This window comes from Alosa pseudoharengus, unplaced genomic scaffold (assembly GCF_046254945.1).
Source record: "Alosa pseudoharengus isolate Yale_2024_CS ecotype anadromous, Long Island Sound unplaced genomic scaffold, YU_APseudo_1.1 YU_APseudo_1.1_scf_16, whole genome shotgun sequence".
NCBI classification, from domain to species: domain Eukaryota; kingdom Metazoa; phylum Chordata; class Actinopteri; order Clupeiformes; family Clupeidae; genus Alosa; species Alosa pseudoharengus.
The window spans coordinates 16,085,356-16,105,355 of NW_027468630.1; the positions used below are offsets into that span (position 1 = coordinate 16,085,356).

The 20,000-nt window shown below is 45.6% G+C and overlaps 1 protein-coding gene across 1 annotated transcript in view; it reads left to right on the forward strand.

The window, feature by feature from the left end:
- The window catches only part of htr4 (5-hydroxytryptamine receptor 4), a 115,072-nt gene that overhangs the window by 17,305 nt on the left and 77,767 nt on the right, over window positions 1–20,000 (forward strand). The window contains exon 2 of the mRNA XM_076288128.1: window positions 6,072–6,153. Coding sequence (XP_076144243.1) covers window positions 6,095–6,153 — 59 coding nt within the window. The 5' untranslated portion in view covers window positions 6,072–6,094. The remainder of the gene's footprint in view (window positions 1–6,071; window positions 6,154–20,000) is intronic.

Sequence of the window (20,000 nt, forward strand, 5' to 3'; positions counted from 1 at the left end):
CAGAGAAAAGAAGTGTATGTATCCACGTATCTAGCTCTGGGGTAGACTAGCTAATTTTAGCTAATTTTCCGAAAAGTTAGTATGTAGACTGGGACTGTGCTGCCTTTGGTTGGGTCAGTCACTGACTAAGACCTGGATGTGTTGTAGTTGCAGGGGGGGGGGAGAATGGAGATTGAGGCAGTTTTATTGGCCACTCAGGTATTTGATTAAAAGCGATGAGTCATCTCCGAGAGGTGCTTAGAGCAGGGGGCACAGGGATGAGTTTTATAGGCCTTTTGAAAGCGAGCGAGCGTAAGTGTGTGAGTGTGTGTGTGTGTGTGTGAGTGTTTGCTTTATCAAGTGGACTGATAACCCTCTCATAACGAGAGGGGGGCATTTGCTTGAGTGGATGTCCGCTCTTGGCACAGACGGAAACTCAGCTCCTGCGGGATGAACCATCCTGACAAATCTGGGCAGCTCTTGTGCACGTCCGACCCTTTTTAGAAAATGTCAGGCTGTCTCTGACAGCTGTCAAAGACACATTATATAATTTGCCAAATGGGTCAAAAGTCAATGAGATGCAGTATTGCGTAATGAAATAATCAATTATGACAGAGACTGATTGGCTCTTATATGGAAACAGAAGCAGTAAATCTAGCGGAAATGCATCCTCAATGAGGACGCTGATCAATGAGCCAATGGTCCTCTGGCCCAGACAGTGGTGTAGTCTAGTTAGCTGTATGGGTACTGTGATGTAGTCTTGTTAGCTGTAGTGGGCATACTGTGATGTAGTCTTGTTAGCTGTAGTGGGCATACTGTGATCAACCCCAAATGTTAATATGTATCCTTTCCTATTTTAAGTGGGTATAGTGAGATGGTGATGCTTTTTAAGTGGGTATACTGAGATGGTGATGCTTTTTAAGTGGGTATACTGCGTAGTCCTGCGTATCACGTAGACTACACCACTGGGCCCAGAGTCACAGTAGACTGGCCTTCATGCAGAGAAAGCAGGTGTGTCTTGGAGAGAAGAGTCTGTGTTGAGTTTGTGAGGATCAGGCTAGCGGAGGCGGCTCCCAACTGAGCTGATCTGGCTCGCCATGTCCAGTCCTTTTGACTGGCCGTCTATCACCTGTAGAGAGAGTTGTTTTCAGGCCTCACCTGGCAGATTACTACACACACACAGATACACACACACACACACACACACACACACACACACACACACACACACAGATACACACACACACACACACAGATACACACACACACAGATACACACACACACATACACACACACATTCACTCAGCACACAGTGAAGTGAAGCACATACTAATCCCGGCGCAGTGAGCTGCCTGCAACAACAGCGGCACTCGGGGAGCAGTGACACACACACACACACTAGATATGCAGTGACACACACACACACACACTAGATATGCAGAACAGTGTACATCAGATGTGTTCGAATTGAAAAAGAGAAGCTCTTCACTATACCACTCGTACACACACTGTTGACCATGGATTGCCTGCACAAGTGCAGTGACACACACACACACACTAGATATGCAGAACAGTGTACATCAGATGTGTTCGAATTGAAAAAGACAAGCTCTTCACTATACCACTCGTACACACACTGTTGACCATGGATTGCCTGCACAAGTGCTGTGGCAGAGCTCACTTTAGAGATGGTTTGGTGGTTTGAAGAGGTGTAGACTTCAAACTACAGTAGATGTTTTCAGGGCTTTGTGCACAGGATACCGCAGAACCGCAGATGCAATGCTTCTTTGTGGAAGAGGAAAATTACAGCCTGAGAGTATAGTTCTAGTCTATTCCATTAACATTCATGAGAATAAAAACCCATAATAAGGCAAATTAGACAGCAGGAAGGGGCTGAGTGATCCCAGGTGTAGCACAGTTTGAATCACCACCTTAGCTGTATATCATGTCACGAAAAATACAGTGTTCTGGCGGCATGGATGGGGGTAACAGCTACTTTATCTATCTTTATCTATCTATCTATCTATCTAATGTTGCTTTGGCGTAAGCAGTGGTTGTCATACAGTTCTGAAAGACACAGACAATAGGAATCTATTTGTAAAATGAAATAATTTTATTGTAATGAAAAATACATGGAGAATATTGGTATCCTCAGGTGTACTGTATCTATCCTGTTTAAAATGTGGCTTTGATCTTGAAAGTAGTCCTTTACTGTAAGTCAACTTTTTGGGAAATAGGCTTATTTACTGTCTACCCCAGAGTAAGATAATAACTTCTCCTCGCTGTACTAACAGGGTACATACCCTTCTCTCTGTGCGTGCAAGGGCACTCTGTGGAAAACATTATGATTCGCAAACCATTCGCGTTTATATTACTTAGAAATCTCTCCCAGACAGAGACAGCTACTGGAGGGGATCAAGCTAAGAAGCAGTTTCAGATGAGATGAGTCTCAGATCTCTCAATCCTAATCCTGGCCCTTTCAGGATCAGGTGTTTTCAGGGGTAATGGAGTCTGCTCCTCCAATCTCTCGCAGTGATGGGGAGAGAGGTTGACTTTTTTACTTTGTTTAAAAGTTGTTTTCCAGACTTTCTCCCAAAGACTCTGATTTTTTCATTTTAAAAAGATGTTTTTTTAGATCCAATCTTCTGTTTTGCATGCTTTTTTGTGATTGAATTCATTTATTTGGGCAATTGATTGGCTCTGACTGATATGGTGTCTGAGACAGCGACTTAGGCATTTCACAGGGCTTTCATTTGATGTGCGTCTCGTCCCGTGACGCAAATCTCCCCGCCGCTCCAAACATATTTGGACGGACCAATCTCTGGTTCCACGAGAAGCAACTTCATCAGATATGCTCTGAAGTGAAAATAGACTCCAGTGGCGATTTGGAAAGTGATTTGTCAGCGATGAAAGTAGATTGCTTGTGAGTGGAGCAGAGGCTGGGCTCTAACCATGGGCTCTCTGGTCATGTTTTATTTAGCACTGTCGGACAGCAGTGGGCCATGCTGGATGGAGTGGGACAGGCCAGCTCCACATATACACACTTCCTTAGAGCAGCACTGTGTCTCCTTTTAGAATGAAGCAACCAAAGCTGTTGAAACGACATGGATGGCTCGAGGTCAGTTAGGGTTCAGGTTAAGTGGTGGCACTTAATTTTATTTACATAGCCTTTGTTTCTTTGTAGCCATTATATATTTCTTTGTTCGTTTTTTCCTAACGTGGCCCCAACAAACTACCACGTCTGTAAAAACATTGTTTATGCACAGATGTGTGTGTTTAACCTAGTGGTGTGTGTTGTCCCTTGAAAGATGTGTGTGTAGTGTGTGGATGAGTGAGGGGGCTGCAACATGGAGTGTGTTCATGCACAGGAGTCTCATAGCCAACCTACCCTGTGTGCAAAGTCCGCACCATGACAAGTTGACAGGAAAACAGAGTGGGTGTGAGCATGTGTGCATGTTGATTGTTTAAGTGAGACTTGGAAACCACCAGTGTGTGTGTGCTTGTTCTGTTAGTGTGTTTGTTTGACAGGGTGTTTGCTTGTGTGTGTGTGTGTGTGTGTGTGTGTTTGTGTGTGTGTGTGTGTGTGTGTGTGTGTGTGTGTGTGTGTGTGTGTGTGTGTGTGTGTGTGTGTGTGTGTGTGTGTGTGTGTGTGTGTGTGGTGTGGTGTGGTGTGGTGTGGTCTGGGTGTGATTGTGTACACACTCTTATGAGCACTATGTATGTCTATGTGTGTTCCATCATGTCTAGATGGCTTCATGTTCATCCATGCTAGAAGCCTGCTTCTGGAAGTTTACAGACATTTGTCCATAAATGGGTTCGGAAAGCTGGTCCTGTCCGAATGTAAGGTGGTGTGCGCAAAACTGGTCTTGTCCGAATGTGAGGTGGTGTTTGGAAAACTGGTCCTGTCTGAATGTGAGGCGCTGTCCCTGCTGCTTCTAACCTTCAGAAGAGTGGTATTGGCCCAGTAGTTCTGATGTCGTAGAGTTGTTTTTAGTAGAAAAAGACTATCATAAGATAATTTTGACGTAATTTAATGTCAGCCTGTCTTATTTTAAGACGTCTTACCAAGACAAATTTGCAACGCACAGCCAGACAAATTTGCTAAGCAAGGTCCGAACCCTCTCATAACGTTAGCCTATATCTGGACCTATGTGATGATGTGTGATGTTCTTTGGCTACAACCCCCCTTCAGCGACATAGAATACTAAAATAGAGAAAGGACAGACTAAGACTCTGTCTCAATTGGCATACTTTCGTGAGTACACTTTCGTGCAGCACCCTATGTGCACTGTGTGCTTACTGGCGGAGTGCGCAAATTTTAACTGAATAGTGTTGTCTCATATCAAACACTAACTCCGTGCACTTCACGTAAATGACGATTGCAACATTTAAATATAACTTTATTGGTGTCCTCAATTCGACAGTGACATGGCCATACTGTGTCAAAACATGAGCAGTTTATGTTATACAGTAACTTGCTTGTACCTCTGTAAAGTGTGTTTTCCACTGCTGCTGCTTCAGCTTTCTCAACAGCTTTTCTCAACCATTACCACAAGTTTGAAAATGCTCGAAAAGTGTCCAGCGTTCCGCAATCAGCTGTTTGACCATTATGAGTGCACCTCTCCCCCATGTTTCTTGAGACAGCCTTAGGCAGGCCCTGTTAACCTGTTCTGGCTGATGCCCTGTTTACTGTTTTGTGTCACCCTTTTCTTTTGTCTTGTTTTTTCATTGTTGCTTTAATTCCTAGACACAGTGTGCATTGTTGATGGTGCTGAATGAATAAATAGATAAATAAATAAATAAATAATATTGAATCAGTATGAATTGGGTCCCTGCTTTCCTGCTTACAAAATGGTGCTGCTGTTGTGCACATGCAATGCTGACTGTGAATTGTATTTCAGCAACACAATAGGGCTAGGTAGTCTTCGCTAATCGATATTCAGGCTATTCCAGCAGTGCTAATCTCAACAAAGGTTTGTTTTCCATCTTTTTGCCACCATGATTCATAGCAGCAACATGTTGTGAGTGACTTCATGCTGAATCTGTGGTGGTAGTTGCTGTGTCATAGATGAGAATGTTCTTTTATCTCTTTTTATGAGTCAGGAATGTTATCTAAGGAATTACACAAACACAGACAGATATTTGCCAAGTCCAGGTACTAAGTGAATATGACTTGTTTAATAATGTTTAATTTAATATTTATTAAAATTTGGGTTAAGCCCACCTGTGTTTAGAGATTGAAACTGTTTCCTTTACTGCCGCATGAATGGCTGATATTTCGTATTGCACTGGACTGTGCGGAAAATGTGGAAAAAAACACTGAATCATTTCTCGAGAGGAGTTTAATCCTCTGGACTTTGGCCTGCGTGATAGAGGGTAGATATGCCAGATATTTTACCTGAGGTGTCCCTACCTCTCTTTTATTGGCTCCTGTGTCGTTTACGACAGTTAAAGGTCATTCAGCGCTTACGTAACGTCAAAATATCTGTAGCCGAAGTGGCTTTGGAGGAGGCCAGTTTCTAGGGGAGGCCAGCTGGATTCTCTGTACTCTTCCTCCGCCCCGGTGTGATAGTCTGGTGTCCCCAGCCTCGAGCCTGGTTGGAATGATACAGATTACGGACTGAGGCTTTCTGGGAAATAGCTTTTGAACATATCCTTATTTGGCCTCGCCCCTTATGCATTGTGTAAGATTGTGCTTCTTTTGAGTTTTATGGCTTTCCTGCCATGCAGTCATATTGACTTTCCTTGCAATCTCACACCTGCATCTCCAGCACTACATAGTGTGCGCTGGATGGCCTCTCAGTGGTCACCACTGCACATCTCTGCTTGGTTTCGTCTGGTTTCATTTTGTTTTATTGCGCTTCGTTTCAGGGCAGCTGTACGTGTGGGGCGTGTAGTGCTGCCCAGGTTCAGAGTGCAATTAAGAGCGCTCAATATGGAGGCCCGTGGCGTGTGGCTGATTGAATTGAATTTCGTTCGAATGGTGGTGCGCCTGAGGGTGGAGGTCGCAACCTTTCCCCCACCATGATGCCGTTGTCTGACCTCTGTGTGTGTGTGTGTGTGTGTGTGTGTGTGTGTGCTCTTTCTACAGGGAGCCAGTGAAATGAAGGGCACATGAACGCCAGCGCCTCAGATACACTGCTCGTGATGGAGGGAGTCGACATCAATGAGAGGTAAGGAGTAAATGTGTGTCTGAAACAAAGAGATGGAGGGACAGACAGAAAGAGAGACAGAGAGAGAGACAGAGAGAGAGAGAGAGAGAGAGAGAGAGAGAGAGAGAGAGAGAGAGTGTGTGTGTGTGTGTGTGTGTGTGTGTGTGTGTGTGTGAGGAAGGGAGGGTGGTGGTGAGAGAGAGTCTGTGTGTGTGTGTGTGTGTGTGTGTGTGTGTGTGTGTGTGTGTGTGGGGAAGGGAGGGTGGTGGTGAGAGAGATAGAGAGTGTGTGTGTGTGTGTGTGTGTGTGTGTGTGTGTGTTTGTGTGTGTGAAGTAGTGGTACAATGAGTGTTTGTCACTGTCAGAACTCCATCGGGGTGGTGTCGGTAGGGGGACTGACGTCAAGCATCGTGTCATCTGCTGTAAAGTCAACTTAGGCGCCATTGAGCTTTTTGCTGATGAGCGCGGGCAGCCATTTGTCTTTGTGACAGACATGACCACAGGGAAGAAGGTCACACATGTTTCTTTATTTCCTCACGAGATAACAGTGTTTGAAAGGAGCTGGCACATTTGTAACTATGCCAAGCAGTCACCCATACACACAAATACACAGACATGGGCGCACACGCACACATACACACATGCAGATACACAGACTCAGACACACACACACACTCCTGACATACAGTAGATACACAGAAACACACACACACACACACACACACACACACACAGACACACACACACATACACACATACACACATACACACACACCATGCCTGTCAGGTGCTTGGAAGATTTTTTTAAAACACAAACAATGTGAATCCTACACACTCTGAGAATTGGTCAACACATTACAAACAGCACATTGGCCTATAGGGTTTTCATGAAGAGCTGAAGAGATCTATTCAGACTACCCATCCCTGATTACAGTTCTTAGGCAGTTTCTTTAGCTGGTGGGCTGAAAACAAAATCAATTGCCTGGTCATATCCCTGTTACAAGGTTTATAATGATTCACTTCTGTTTATTTTATTTTTGAGGGTTTATGTTCTTAAAGCTCTCTTGTACTAATATGTTTTATGCTGGTTTACTTGCGACAGCGTGTTTGTGAGTTTGGGTGTGCGTGTGTGTGAAGTGGTAGTACAATGAGTAGGGAGACGCTAGCAAAGAGGACTGGACAGGCAGAGGAAGAGATAAGAGGTTCCCAGGGGAAGCAGTCAGCCAGAGTCAATGATTGTGAAGAGTCACAGAGCGCATCAAAAACCTTCTATCTGTCTGTGTGTGTGTGCGTGTTGGTGTGTGTGTGCGTGTGCATGTCTGTGTGCGTGTCTGTGTCTGTGTGTGTGTGTGTGTGTGTGTGTGTGTGTGTGTGTGTGTGTGTTTGTGTGTGTGTGTGTGTGTGTGTGTGTGTGTGTGTGTTAGGCCCGTTATCTCACCTCACCACCTGCACCAATGAGAGTGTCATGTCACTCGCAGGGAGACAGGTTTTAAAAACCCAAAGGGGTGTAGAGCAGTGTGCGTCGCCGCCGTGCGTATGAGGCTGTGATGGCCGGCACTGAAAGAGAGGATGATGGATGTGATTGAAAAGCTTATTGATGTCTGGATCCACCAACCAGGGAGATGGAATCGGCACTCTCAGAAACAAAGGTTCCAGTGCACATAAAATAGTTCCTTTGCAGATAAAGTTATTGTGCAGATAAAGTTATTGTGATAAGGGCAAGGGTATGCCAAACTTGGGCCAGATAAATGCCACATTTGTTCTCAGACTATTTTATTTTGTTAACTAAGGGACTGTTCGTTTTTTATAAAAGGGGCCACCGGAGGGATTTTGAGTGCTTCAGTCAAAAGTTACATGACCCTCCCCTGCCTGCAAGAAATTTTTCAATGACCCTCCAACAGAATTTTCAAAAAATGCATGACCCTCCCCGGCCAATTGTCGATGTCTTCCGCCCACGCTGTTATGCGCTATGAAAATACACTGACTTAAGCTATCGGTCATACATCAACCTCTGCTTTCTGATCTTACACACTTCACCAAGATGGTGGCCATTTCAGTAGATTTACTCACTAACATTGTTGTGGAAACACTTCACCAAGATGGTGGCCACTTCAGTAGATTTACTCACTAACATTGTTGTGGAAACACAATAAGCATGGAAACTAAATGCACACTTCCTGCAACTGCATTAGCCTACTTGAAATAAGTTACTCCTCTAGTAAGTATTCACATGAAATAAAACAATAAAACATTGAGACCGTTCTGTTATGTTTGGTAATTGATCACACAGACACTGGTGATATCGTTAACTCATCGTTTACTTATCAAATCTGAACTTCCCGCTGACAGACCCAAGTATCAAACATTCATCAGTCAGGCATAACACAATGCTCTCAGCACAATCGAGCAACTCACTGCATCACAATTCAATGCATAATTGAACGCTAACATAATGCCTTACACCAACGCTTGTGTGCAGACATAACATTTCCCCCCCTCCTACAGGATTTCAAACATGAAATTTGGATTGAAAGTCCTGTAAGTGCCCAGGGCGAGAACGAGTGCGAACAGGTCGCGGAGAGCCATGAGACTGAGACTGGGTAGTGTGTGATGAATAGGTACCAGTCCCGGAAGGCAGATCAAGAGGCGTGTCGTGGACCTGTGTGGGAGCTATCTGAGGCACCAGCTGTGGCGTCGGGACGTCCTGCCAAGCTGGAGGCACGATTTGGGGTGTCGCCACCGTTGTATGTGGCGGAGGGGGCACCCTGCGGAGGCGGCTTGAGTGCCACCGAGTGCCATCATTCAGTGAGAATGTTGCTGCACCCAACTGGCGGGTGACTTGGAGAGGGGAGGACCAAAATGAGGCCAGTTTGTTGCCTCTGTGGGGCCTGCGGACCCTGACCCAATCTGAGTTGATGTCGGGAACCTTAACACGTGCTGACAGGTCAAATCTTTGCTTCATCTGCCTCTGCCGACGGGCAACAGAGGCCTTGACCCCAGGGGGTGGCCCTTGATGCATGACGGGGCTGAGGCGGTCGAGGGGAAGACGGAGCTCACGGCCAAGCATGAGAGACGCTGGGGAGACACCTATTGTTGAGTGCTGAGTGGCTCTGTAATGAAGAAGCGTGTGCCGTATGGCCAGTGGAAAGGTCCATCCCTGGACCATGTGCGCTCTGAGGCTGTTCTTCAGTGACTGGTGGAACCGTTCAACATCACCATTGGCTTGGGGGTGATAGTAAGCTGTACGGACATGACAGATGCCTTTGCTTTTGAGGTAAGACGTGAACTCTGCAGAGACGAGTTGAGGGCCGTTGTCAGTAGTTATGGTGTTTGGGATGCCCCAGCGGGAGAAAAGAGAGTCCAGAAAGTCGATTATGACCTGAGAGGTCACCGAGCCAGTGGTGATGAGCTCAGGCCATTTCGAGTGAAGGTCATATACGACCACAAGAAAGCGTTGATGGTGGGGAACCCCCTGTATCTCACCGCATATGTCCAGCTGTAGGTGGTCCCAGGGCTGAGAAGGCCAAGCAAGAGGTTGTAGAGGTGGAGGAGCCTGGTGACCGGTCTTACCACTCAAGAGGCAGGCAGGACAGTCTTTCACCAGGGCCTCAATATCCCTGTCTATCCCTGGCCACCATACCAGGTCCCTGCAGCACTGCTTCAGCTTCACGACACCTAGGTGGCCCTTGTGAGCCATGGTCAAGACACGTGCGCGCAGAACGCTGGGAACCACTGTGCAAAGGCCACGTGCCACACAGGTGTCGTTCCGGCAGGACAGCTCTTGCTTCACCCTGGAAAATGCGAGGCCACCCGTTCTGGATGTAGGCACGGAGCTGAGAAAGGACAGGGTCCTGCTCAGATGCCTCTTTGAGCTCCTGTAGCGGTAAAGTGGTCTGGAGGGGTGTGTGTAGCATCTGGACAATGTCGTGTTCCACACAGTCAGTGTCAGTGTGTGTGTGTATGGCAGGGTGGGGTGGAACGGAGCGGGACAGCAGGTCAGCTACAACATTATCTCTGCCCGGGGTGAACTTCAGGTCAAAGTTATATTGCCGGAGGCGGTCAGACCAGCGATGCAGCTTCAGTGGCCTGTGGCCTGTCCCAGATGTGGAGAGCAGTGCAGTTAGGGCCTGGTGATCCGTTCTGAGGGTGAAGGAACGGCCATAAAGGTACAGGTGCCACCTTTCGTATGCCCATATGCAGGCTAATGCTTCACGCTCGCCCACTGAGTAATGCTGCTCTGTCGGATTGAGGGCCCGGGAGGCGAAGGCGACGGACTTCTCCACGCCCTGCTGAGTCTGTGACAGCACCGCTCCCATGGCTGTGGCCGATGCATCGCAGGTAACCAGGGTGGGGCTAGAGATGTCGAAGTGAGCCAGCACCAGGGCTGAGGTAAGTTGCACCTTGAGGGAATGCACAGCATCAGAGCACGCTCGTGACCACACCCACGGCTCACCCTTACGCAGCAGTTGGCGCAGTGGGGCGGTGGTAGTAGAGTAGTGAGGGAGGAACTTCAAATAGTAGCCGGTCATGCCCAAAAAAGAGGTGACTTGTGCAGCTGAGATGGGCTCGGGAATGGCCAGGATGGCATCCACGTTTGACTGAAGAGGTGTAATACCATCCGCCGACAACCGGAAACCTACATACTCAATGGCCGGTGCGGAGAAAACACATTTTTCGGTGTTTAGGGTTAATTTGTGCTTGGTTAGAGCTGCAAAGACTTTATTGAGGCGTTCATCGTGGCTCTCAGTTGTGGGCCCATGAATAACCACGTCATCCAGGTATATGGCCACGCCCGGTATGCCAGCCAACACAGACACCATGATCTTTTGGAAACAGCTGGGGGCGGAGCTAAGTCCAAAAGGCATACGCGTGTAACGGAACACACCTGCATGAGTCACAAAGGCTGTGAGGTTTCTGCTGATGGGGTGAAGGGGCACCTGGAGGTAGCCCTGTCTGAGGTCCAGTTTGGAGAACACTGTTGAGCCATGGAACTGAGCTGTGAGCTCTTCTGAGGTAGGTAGAGGGAACCTGTCAGGGATCACTGCCTTATTGACCGCACGCAGGTCGACACAGATGCGCAGAGCCCCTGACTTCTTCTTAGCCACCACCAAGTTCGAGACCCAGGGTGACGCATCCACTGGTTCAATGATGCCGGCATCCAAGAGCAGTCGGAGTTCGGCTGAAACGCCATCACGGAGAGCCAGAGGGATGCGGCGGAGAGGTTGGATGACAGGTTTAATGGAAGGTTTCAGGAGAGGTTGGTGGGCAAAAGCTGTAAGACAGCCTAAGCCGTCAAACAGAGATGGCCACTTTTGCTGCCAAGGTGTGGAGACAGTGAGAATTGCAGCCCCCTTTGTGTCCACCAGGGAGAATCCAAGGGCAGAAAACAGGTCCAGGCCCATCAGGTTGGCTCCGCGACGGGCGACGTGGAAGCCAAAACTGGGCACAATCTTGTTGCCATAGCCAACAGTCACTCGAAGAGAACCAATCAGGTCAATCTTTGAGTTGCCATAACCACAGAGTGAAGTAGAGGGCGCCGATAGTGGGAGTGAGCCGAAAAAAGCATTGTATGTATGCATGTTCAGGAGAGACATGCTGGCACCAGTGTCCAAAAGCAGTGGAATGCACACGTCATTTAGGCGGATTGTGCATGACTTAAATGAAGCCGAGCCAGAGCTCACATTATGAACGATAGTGGGCACTGATGTGGCTGCTTGGCCCCCTGACGTAGCCGGAGCAGAGCGGCAGACTGATGCAAAGTGATTCCGCTTACCACAGTTGCGGCACGTCTGGCCACGGGCTGGGCAGGTCTGTGCTCTTGAGACGTGAGACAGAGATCCACAATTATCACAGGGCTGTGACGCGTGTGGGCGTGGTCGATGACGTTGTTGGCGCCGCAGTAGCATGACTGCTGCTGAAGAGTCGGCTTCAAGCATGTCGCTCTGGCTAGGCGGCAATGTCAGAGCAGGGGAAAGAGAAGGAGCTGGGCTGGCTGTTACTACTTGCTGTTTAGTTAGCGCTGATGCATACTGAGCTGCACTCTCTAGCTGTAATGCAATCGTAACTGCTTTGGACAGTAATAGATCATCAGGTTCGAGTAAAAGAGTCTCTCGTACTTTTGCATTGTTAGTGTGTTCAATTAACTGGTCGCGGATCATCTCGTCCTGCAGCGCACCGAACTTGCATGTGCTTGCCAGCCCCCGTAAGTTAGCCACATACTGTTGCACAGACTCACAGGCAGTTGATGTCGTTGGCGGAATAAAAACCGACGCAGGAGAGCACTCTGTGGGGCAGCAAAGTGTCCGGTCAGTAGTTCTACAGCTGTGTCATAAGTGGTTACGGCACCCGATTCAAGTGTCCCAAGCACACGCTGACCCTCGGCTCCCAGGCAATGCAGCAGCAGCGCCTTTTTGCGGGCTGCACTCACATCGGTGAGCCCCACTGCCAGCAGAAAGGTTTCAAAGGCGTTTAACCAGCGAGTCCAGGGGATCACCAGGTAGTGCCAGGAAGGGGGTAGGTGGTAGGAGAGCGATATCAGCCGTCTTCGTCGCCAAATGTTATGTTTGGTAATTGATCACACAGACACCGGTGATATCGTTAACTCATGTATCGTTTACTTATCAAATCTGAACTTCACGCTGACAGACCCAAGTATCAAACATTCATCAGTCAGGCATAACACAATGCTCTCAGCACAATCGAGCAACTCACTGCATCACAATTCAATGCATAATTGAACGCTAACATAATGCCTTACACCAACGCTTGTGTGCAGACATAACACATTCAACAAAGCACACTGGGTAATAACAAATTCAACACATGAACTGGTTGCTATGGACTCGTCTCTTGGCTTCCTCAGTCATTGTAAAGCTGCTGAAGCTGAACATTATCCAAAACTCCCAGACGAGCGTCAATTTGGGAGCTTGCATGCTACCACTCCTTCATATGACTTGAAAAGGCTGTTTGCACAATTTTACAAATAATCACAGGGACCGAAACATAGCTAACATGCCAACCTTTTCTGGGTTTATCACGTATTTTACAGTTTTTTTCAAATGCTTACACACTAAATCTTTGCTTGTCACACAATTTTCTAAACATGTCTTCCAAACATCATAACCCCACACCAAATCTGCAAAACCATACACTAATACTCAGTGTTTGACTCAGTTTTCAATTGACTAAAACACATTTTGCAAAACACCACACACAATTTTCTACCTAACACAAAAAAATCTAACAGGAAGTAACTTGATTTCGTTCTTCAAACACAACCCATCAAAATGCCACACTAAATCACCAGTGCTTCACTCTTTCTCTTCACATGTGCAAACACTCTTTACTTTACTGAACACCATCCAATCATTGCCTTAGTATAGGTCTATGAATAGATATACTCTCTATATAGGTATAGACCCTTTCAATCTGCTCCTAGAGGATTTCCGGTTGAAATATTCAGAACCAATGCAGATACTTTGAAAATTACAGTAATCGGACTTTAGCTTACAGTAATGTTCTACAAAAAGTTGACTTTATGTAAAATTTGTCTTTTTACTCTATTTTTGTTTGTCCCCATGTTACAGTACCATTAGCTCAATACATTTTTCTGTGCCTCCAGAAATGTCTTAGGAACGCTTACTGTAGAATTGTTTGTTCTGCAGTTGAAAGGGTCTATAGGCCTATGAATACATACTGTACACGACCCCCCCCCCCCCCCCACAAACACACACACACACACACTTGTCTTTAGAAAAAAACTAAATCAGTGTTCAGGGTCCATGTACATCTGGTGGCCACTGTATTCTTCTTTGCTTTTTTTCTTGTTTGCTGTAAAATACTGTATTCACAACAGCAAATTATTTGGGAAAAATCACTATTTTTGGTTTCAATATTGCTTGCATTTTTACTGTGTATTTCAACTTCTCTTTGTTGATACCGTAACTTTCACTCTTGTATGGAAATACATATAGAAAGCCTAAGACAGAAGAGCTTTAGGTTTTGAGCAACAGTGTGTACATGATGTATCCAAAATGTCATATTATGACAAAAGTGTTTGCAATGTGAGGCGAATGTTTGCTTTAAACATGTGTTCTTGACATTTTGAATGTTGTGTGTCATTTTGCTGGAGATTTGGGGCATTTTGCATTTTGTGTGAGCAGTTGTGGATTTTGTGTGTGGAGTTTTGAAAAATAGACACAGAGTTTTGAAAACGTGTGTAAACAATTGTAAAAAACTGTAACTTTCCCCCCGCTGTCTTGCCGTTTTAATATTTTCCCGTAGAATATCTCAGCTCAGCTACGAGTAGACAAAGAATTTCCCCTGTTTGTATATAGGTTGGCCTACCATAACTTACCAACTCTACACTGTAGACCATAAACTGGCCATTTACAGTTTTTTACAATTGTTTACACACGTTTTCAAAACACTGTGTCTATTTTTCAAAACTCCACACACAAAACCCACAACTGCTCATACAAAATGCAAAATGCCCCAAATCTCCAGCAAAATGACACACAACATTCAAAATGTCAAAAACACATGTTTAAAGCAAACATTCGCCTCACATTACAAACACTTTTGTGATAATATGACATTTTGGATACACCATGTACACACTGTTGCTCAAAACCTAAAGCTCTTCTGTCTTAGGCTTTCTATATGTATTTCCATACAAGAGTGAAAGTTACGGTATCAACAAAGAGAAGTTGAAATACACAGTAAAAATGCAAGCAATATTGAAACCAAAAATAGTGATTGTTCCCAAATAATTTGCTGTTGTGAATACAGTATTTTACAGCAAACAAGAAAAAAAGCAAAGAAGAATACAGTGACCACCAGATGTACATGGAGTTTTGAAAACACTGATTTAGTTTTTTTCTAAATACAAGTGTGCGTGTGTGTGTGTTTGGGAGGGGGGGTCGTGTACAGTATGTATTCATAGGCCTATAGACCCTTTCAACTGCAGAAACAAACAATTCTACAGTAAGCGTTCCTAAGGCATTTCTGGAGGCACAGAAAAATGTATTGAGCTAATGGTACTGTAACATGGGGACAAACAAAAATAGAGTAAAAAGACAAATTTTACATAAAGTCAACTTTTTGTAGAACATTACTGTAAGCTAAAGTCCGATTACTGTATTTTCTCTATTTTCAAAGTATCTGCATTGGTTCTGAATATTTCAACCGGAAATCCTCTAGGAGCAGATTGAAAGGGTCTATACCTATATAGAGAGTATATCTATTCATAGACCTATACTAAGGCAATGATTGGATGGTGTTCAGTAAAGTAAAGAGTGTTTGCACATGTGAAGAGAAAGAGTGAAGCACTGGTGATTTAGTGTGGCATTTTGATGGGTTGTGTTTGAAGAACGAAATCAAGTTACTTCCTGTTAGATTTTTGTGTGTTAGGTAGAAAATTGTGTGTGGTGTTTTGCAAAATGTGTTTTAGTCAATTGAAAACTGAGTCAAACACTGAGAATTAGTGTATGGTTTTGCAGATTTGGTGTCGGGTTATGATGTTTGGAGGACATGTTTAGAAAATTGTGTGACAAGAAAAGATTTAGTGTGTAAGCAGTTGAAAAAAACTGTATATGAAATAACCAAATGTATTTGTTCAACTTTATGAAGCAGAATTACGCACTGCTACTTGGAACGTAACACATTTTTGTTTGCGCAGGAGAGATGACAGCGATTAACAAATTGCACTTGTTGCTGGTTACCAATAAATACTATATATTTTTTGCAAACAACAAAAACAGAAAGGAGGGAGACAGCAAAGCTAGAGATGGGCAGGAACAAGGTCAATTGGTAGAAATGCTTGTCAAAACGTTGGACGTGTGGATGAATGAAGCACAAGTATGCTTTACTATTTAAGCATGCACACTGTTTAAAGTTAGGCTACACGGTAAACTACAAGTAAACCAAAGGTAAATTTAGCTTTTTTTAGGGCTGGATAAAGTTGACCAAATTAATATAGGCTGTTAGGCGTGAATAAAGTAGGCTACTTTGTTGCTCCAACCCTTCCAACGTTAATGGGGACGAATGTTGAAATTTTTCGTATTTTGGGTGAGAAACTCGGGAAATCTCCCTTATTTTCAATTTTCAATGTTGACAGCTATGGAACGAAAGAGAACGTCACAATATATGGTGACAGAAATCAACAATCAAACAAGCCGCTTTGATTTGTTGCTGTTTTCATGAATGCAAAAGATGGGTGACCCCCCCTTCTAGACAAAAAAAAGTTGGGTGACCCTCCTCTCAACAAAGAGGACCCTCCCCTATTTTCCTCCGGTGGCCCCTTCAATAAATAACGAACAGTCCCTAAAAGAATTTTACAAAGGGACTTGTGTTGGTTTAAAAGGTTCTTTAGGGATGCTTCTTGCCTGCTCTGGGATTTTTAGTGAAGTGCTTTGAGACAGTGTCCATTCTTAATGTTGCTGTATAAATAATAATAGAGTGTACAAAAGGGTCCTTGTGTATATTTTGGTTTTCAGAGTTGAGTGTGCTGCTTTGGAGCTCACAATATCTGGGTAGCTGGAAAACCAACAAAAGAGTTCCTCTCCATGAGTAGGTGGAACTATTAAAGGTTCGTGTGGGGAGACGTGACTGACTGCGAGTGTAGTTCCTGGAAAGAGACACCCTCTGTGCTCGGAGTGGGCAGGAAGTGACCACAGGAAACTGTCTCCTCCAGGGATCACCTTTCAGTGTCTGGATATCTGCTTACCCTCAGCCAGCTCAGAAACTAGATCAGCCACCTATTGGATCCTCTGTCACCAGAGCATTCTTAGGCACACACACACACACACACACACACACACACACACACACACACACACACACACACACACACACACACACACACACATATACTTAATTTCCACCTGTAACATATCTGTTATAAAGGTATTAAAAATGCTCAATTGAAATGATACAGAAATGATGACACCTCAATTCAAACCTCAATTGAAATGATACACAAATGATACAGTATATCTATGCTTCAGAGCAGGGCAGCTGAGATAGATCAGTTTTCCCTGCTGTCCTGGCTAGATCTTGTCTTAGCAACCAGTCCTAGTTAACAAAGTGCTCATATGTGAACAATAAACAGGCTGTCGAATATCGCCAACGTACTGTACATATATAACCTACCTCTCCATCTCTCCCCCTCTCTCTCTATTTCTCCTCTCTCTATCTCTCTCTCACACACACACAGACACACACACACACACACGCACTCACAAGAATCCCAGGAAATGACCTGGGAGGGGGTCACACAGTCATTCTTCACCCTGAGATTTACAGTGTGGCCATTAGCCACTTTATCACAGTGTGTTTTACCATGCTAACAAACACACACACACACACACACACACACACCCACACACACACACACACAATGACAAAAAGGATGAATGAACAGTGTTTGAGACAAGACGTTGTAGTAGTATACACCACATGCTACACTGATGAAAACCATTTGCAACTGGGAAGGGGTGAAAGGTGTGTGTGTGTGTGTGTGTGTGTGTGTGTGTGTGTGTGTGTGTCGGGGGGCACATGGAATGGATCCAAACAGCCTCCCAAGCCCCTGCTTTAAAGCAGTCTTAAACAAAGCTGTTTGAAGCCTCCATTGATAAAAACACTTAGACAGTCTTTCTGGCTGAAGTCCATTTGCAGTGTTTGTGTGTGTGCTTGTGTCTTTGTCTTTGTTTGTGTGTTTGTGTGTGTGTCTAGTTGGCCACTGGCATTCTCATTGTTTTCATCCCACCACCCCCCCCCCCTCTTTCACACACACACACACACACACACACACACACACATTCAGAGCTGCGAGTGCAGGATGTTGCATCTCTCCACGCTATCAACACTTGCCACCTGCTCATTGGCTTCACTGCAGCTTGGCTGTGTAGTGTAGTGTGTGTGTGTGTGTGTTTGTGTGTGTGTATGTTTGATCTCCAACGTGTTTCTCCCCCGAGGAATTCAACGCACACCAAATGAGCCAAGGCTTTCGGGACTCCAAAGCATCACTCACAGGAAGTAATCACGAGTGCTCACGCTGGCTGAAGTTGATCACTTATGCAGTCTGACTTTGTCTTAGAGGATAACTGTCACTATGTGCCTGTCACTTTGCTGGGGTTTGTTTTTTGTTTTCTTTCACTCGTGGTCCCTGAGAGATCCCTTGTGTTTTTATGGGAGAACAGGGACCTCCTAGCCTAGAAATCTAGACGCACCCTAGCGGCAGCAAATTCATTTGCTCAGCCTGTACGTCTCGTATCGAACCATAGGAATTTCTATTGGCTTAACACCGTGGATGTTCTCCAATCACAGCGCTCTATTTCGTTAGAGAGTCTTAAGGCGGGCTTAACAGGATAACAACATCCTGCGACGGTGAACAACAAGGAAGGTGGCTATGGCGAACGAAGAGCGGTTGTTTGAATCGGCGTTGGCGTCAACTTTGGAGGAGTTGGACTTGTGCTTTTCTTTGAAAGTAGAGCAACACAATGCACTTAAGTCATTCCTTTCGAAGAAGGATGTATTTGCCGTTTTGCCGACCGGATACGGATATGGTCGTAGCGCTGGCATGTTGCATGCCTAGGCAGTTTGAAAGACAATTCTCTGCCCGCCCCTTGGATTAAGCAGGTGAATGATTCGATTCCAGACTATACATTTCAATGATATAGGATGGCCCGCCAGGCTAGGGACCTCCAGTTTCCCAAAAAGAATCTCGACAATCTGCTGGAGTCCAGCTATCTGACAGTCATTGTTATATGTAGATCTGTAGAGGTCCATTTATGGGCTCCAGATGTCAACTGACTGAGATCGACACAGGAACCACTGGGCCAAAAGGTTACCTGTGTGTGTCTGCGTCAGGGACGGCGTCAGGCCGAGAGGAATGATTTTAATCTGGCCCGCTGGTCTCCGGGTCCTATACAGAGGTTAACAGTTCACAGCAGCCAAAAATAAACCTTGACCTTTATGCAAATCCAAATACTTCTGGCAGGCATGAAAGTGCAAAGCGCCGCAAAGCAGAACTCCCCCGTTGTGACTGCTGATTGTGTTGTTGCTACTGTTGTTGTTGTTGTTGTGATGGTGGCCGTTACCGAGGTCAGTGTCGATGCCGAGTGTTTTGGGATGCATGTCCCCCTCGCTGAGGAGGGTGGAACTCCCTGGCCTGCTGCTGGGAATGGACCCAGTGGGCATCGTCTACCAGGGCAAGTGTGTGGGTGTACTTTTTGTCTTTGCGTATGGGTGTGCATATATAGACGGTATATATATGTGTGTGTGTGTGTGTGTGTGTGTGTGTGTGTGTGTGTGTGTGTGTGTGTGTGTGTCTGCGTGTGTGTGTGTGTGCTGGCCAACCTCCAGTTCTAAGCAGCCCAGCTGTGTGGAGGGAGGGAGCGTGTGGTTTGTTGGCAAGCGATGGGCAGTAGTGTAGTGTGATTTTTGGGAGGGCATATGTTCTGATTTGTTTGTCTGTGTGTGTGTGGTTAGTGTGTGTGTGTGTGTGTGTGTGTGTGTGTGTGACTCCTGGGATTAGGAATGTGCCAGGCTTTGGGAGATGATCCTCCCCTGAGGTACTCCTCCATTGGGGAGGACACCAGGGACTCAGTGCCCCCTACATTCTCTTACCATGGGACCTTCCTCCTCTGAGTTTATCTCCCCTCACCAGACCTGGACACACGCTGATGCACTGCCCTGTAATACTACCATAACACTCTTTTCTTTCTCTCTTTCTCTCTTTTCTTTCTTTTTACTGTCTTTTCTTTATTCACACATAGTCTCTGTCTCCCTTTCTGTCTGACACATACACACATAAAGTCGCTCAGTCTTACTGTCCCTCTCTCTGTCTGTCTTTCTTCCTTTTTCTT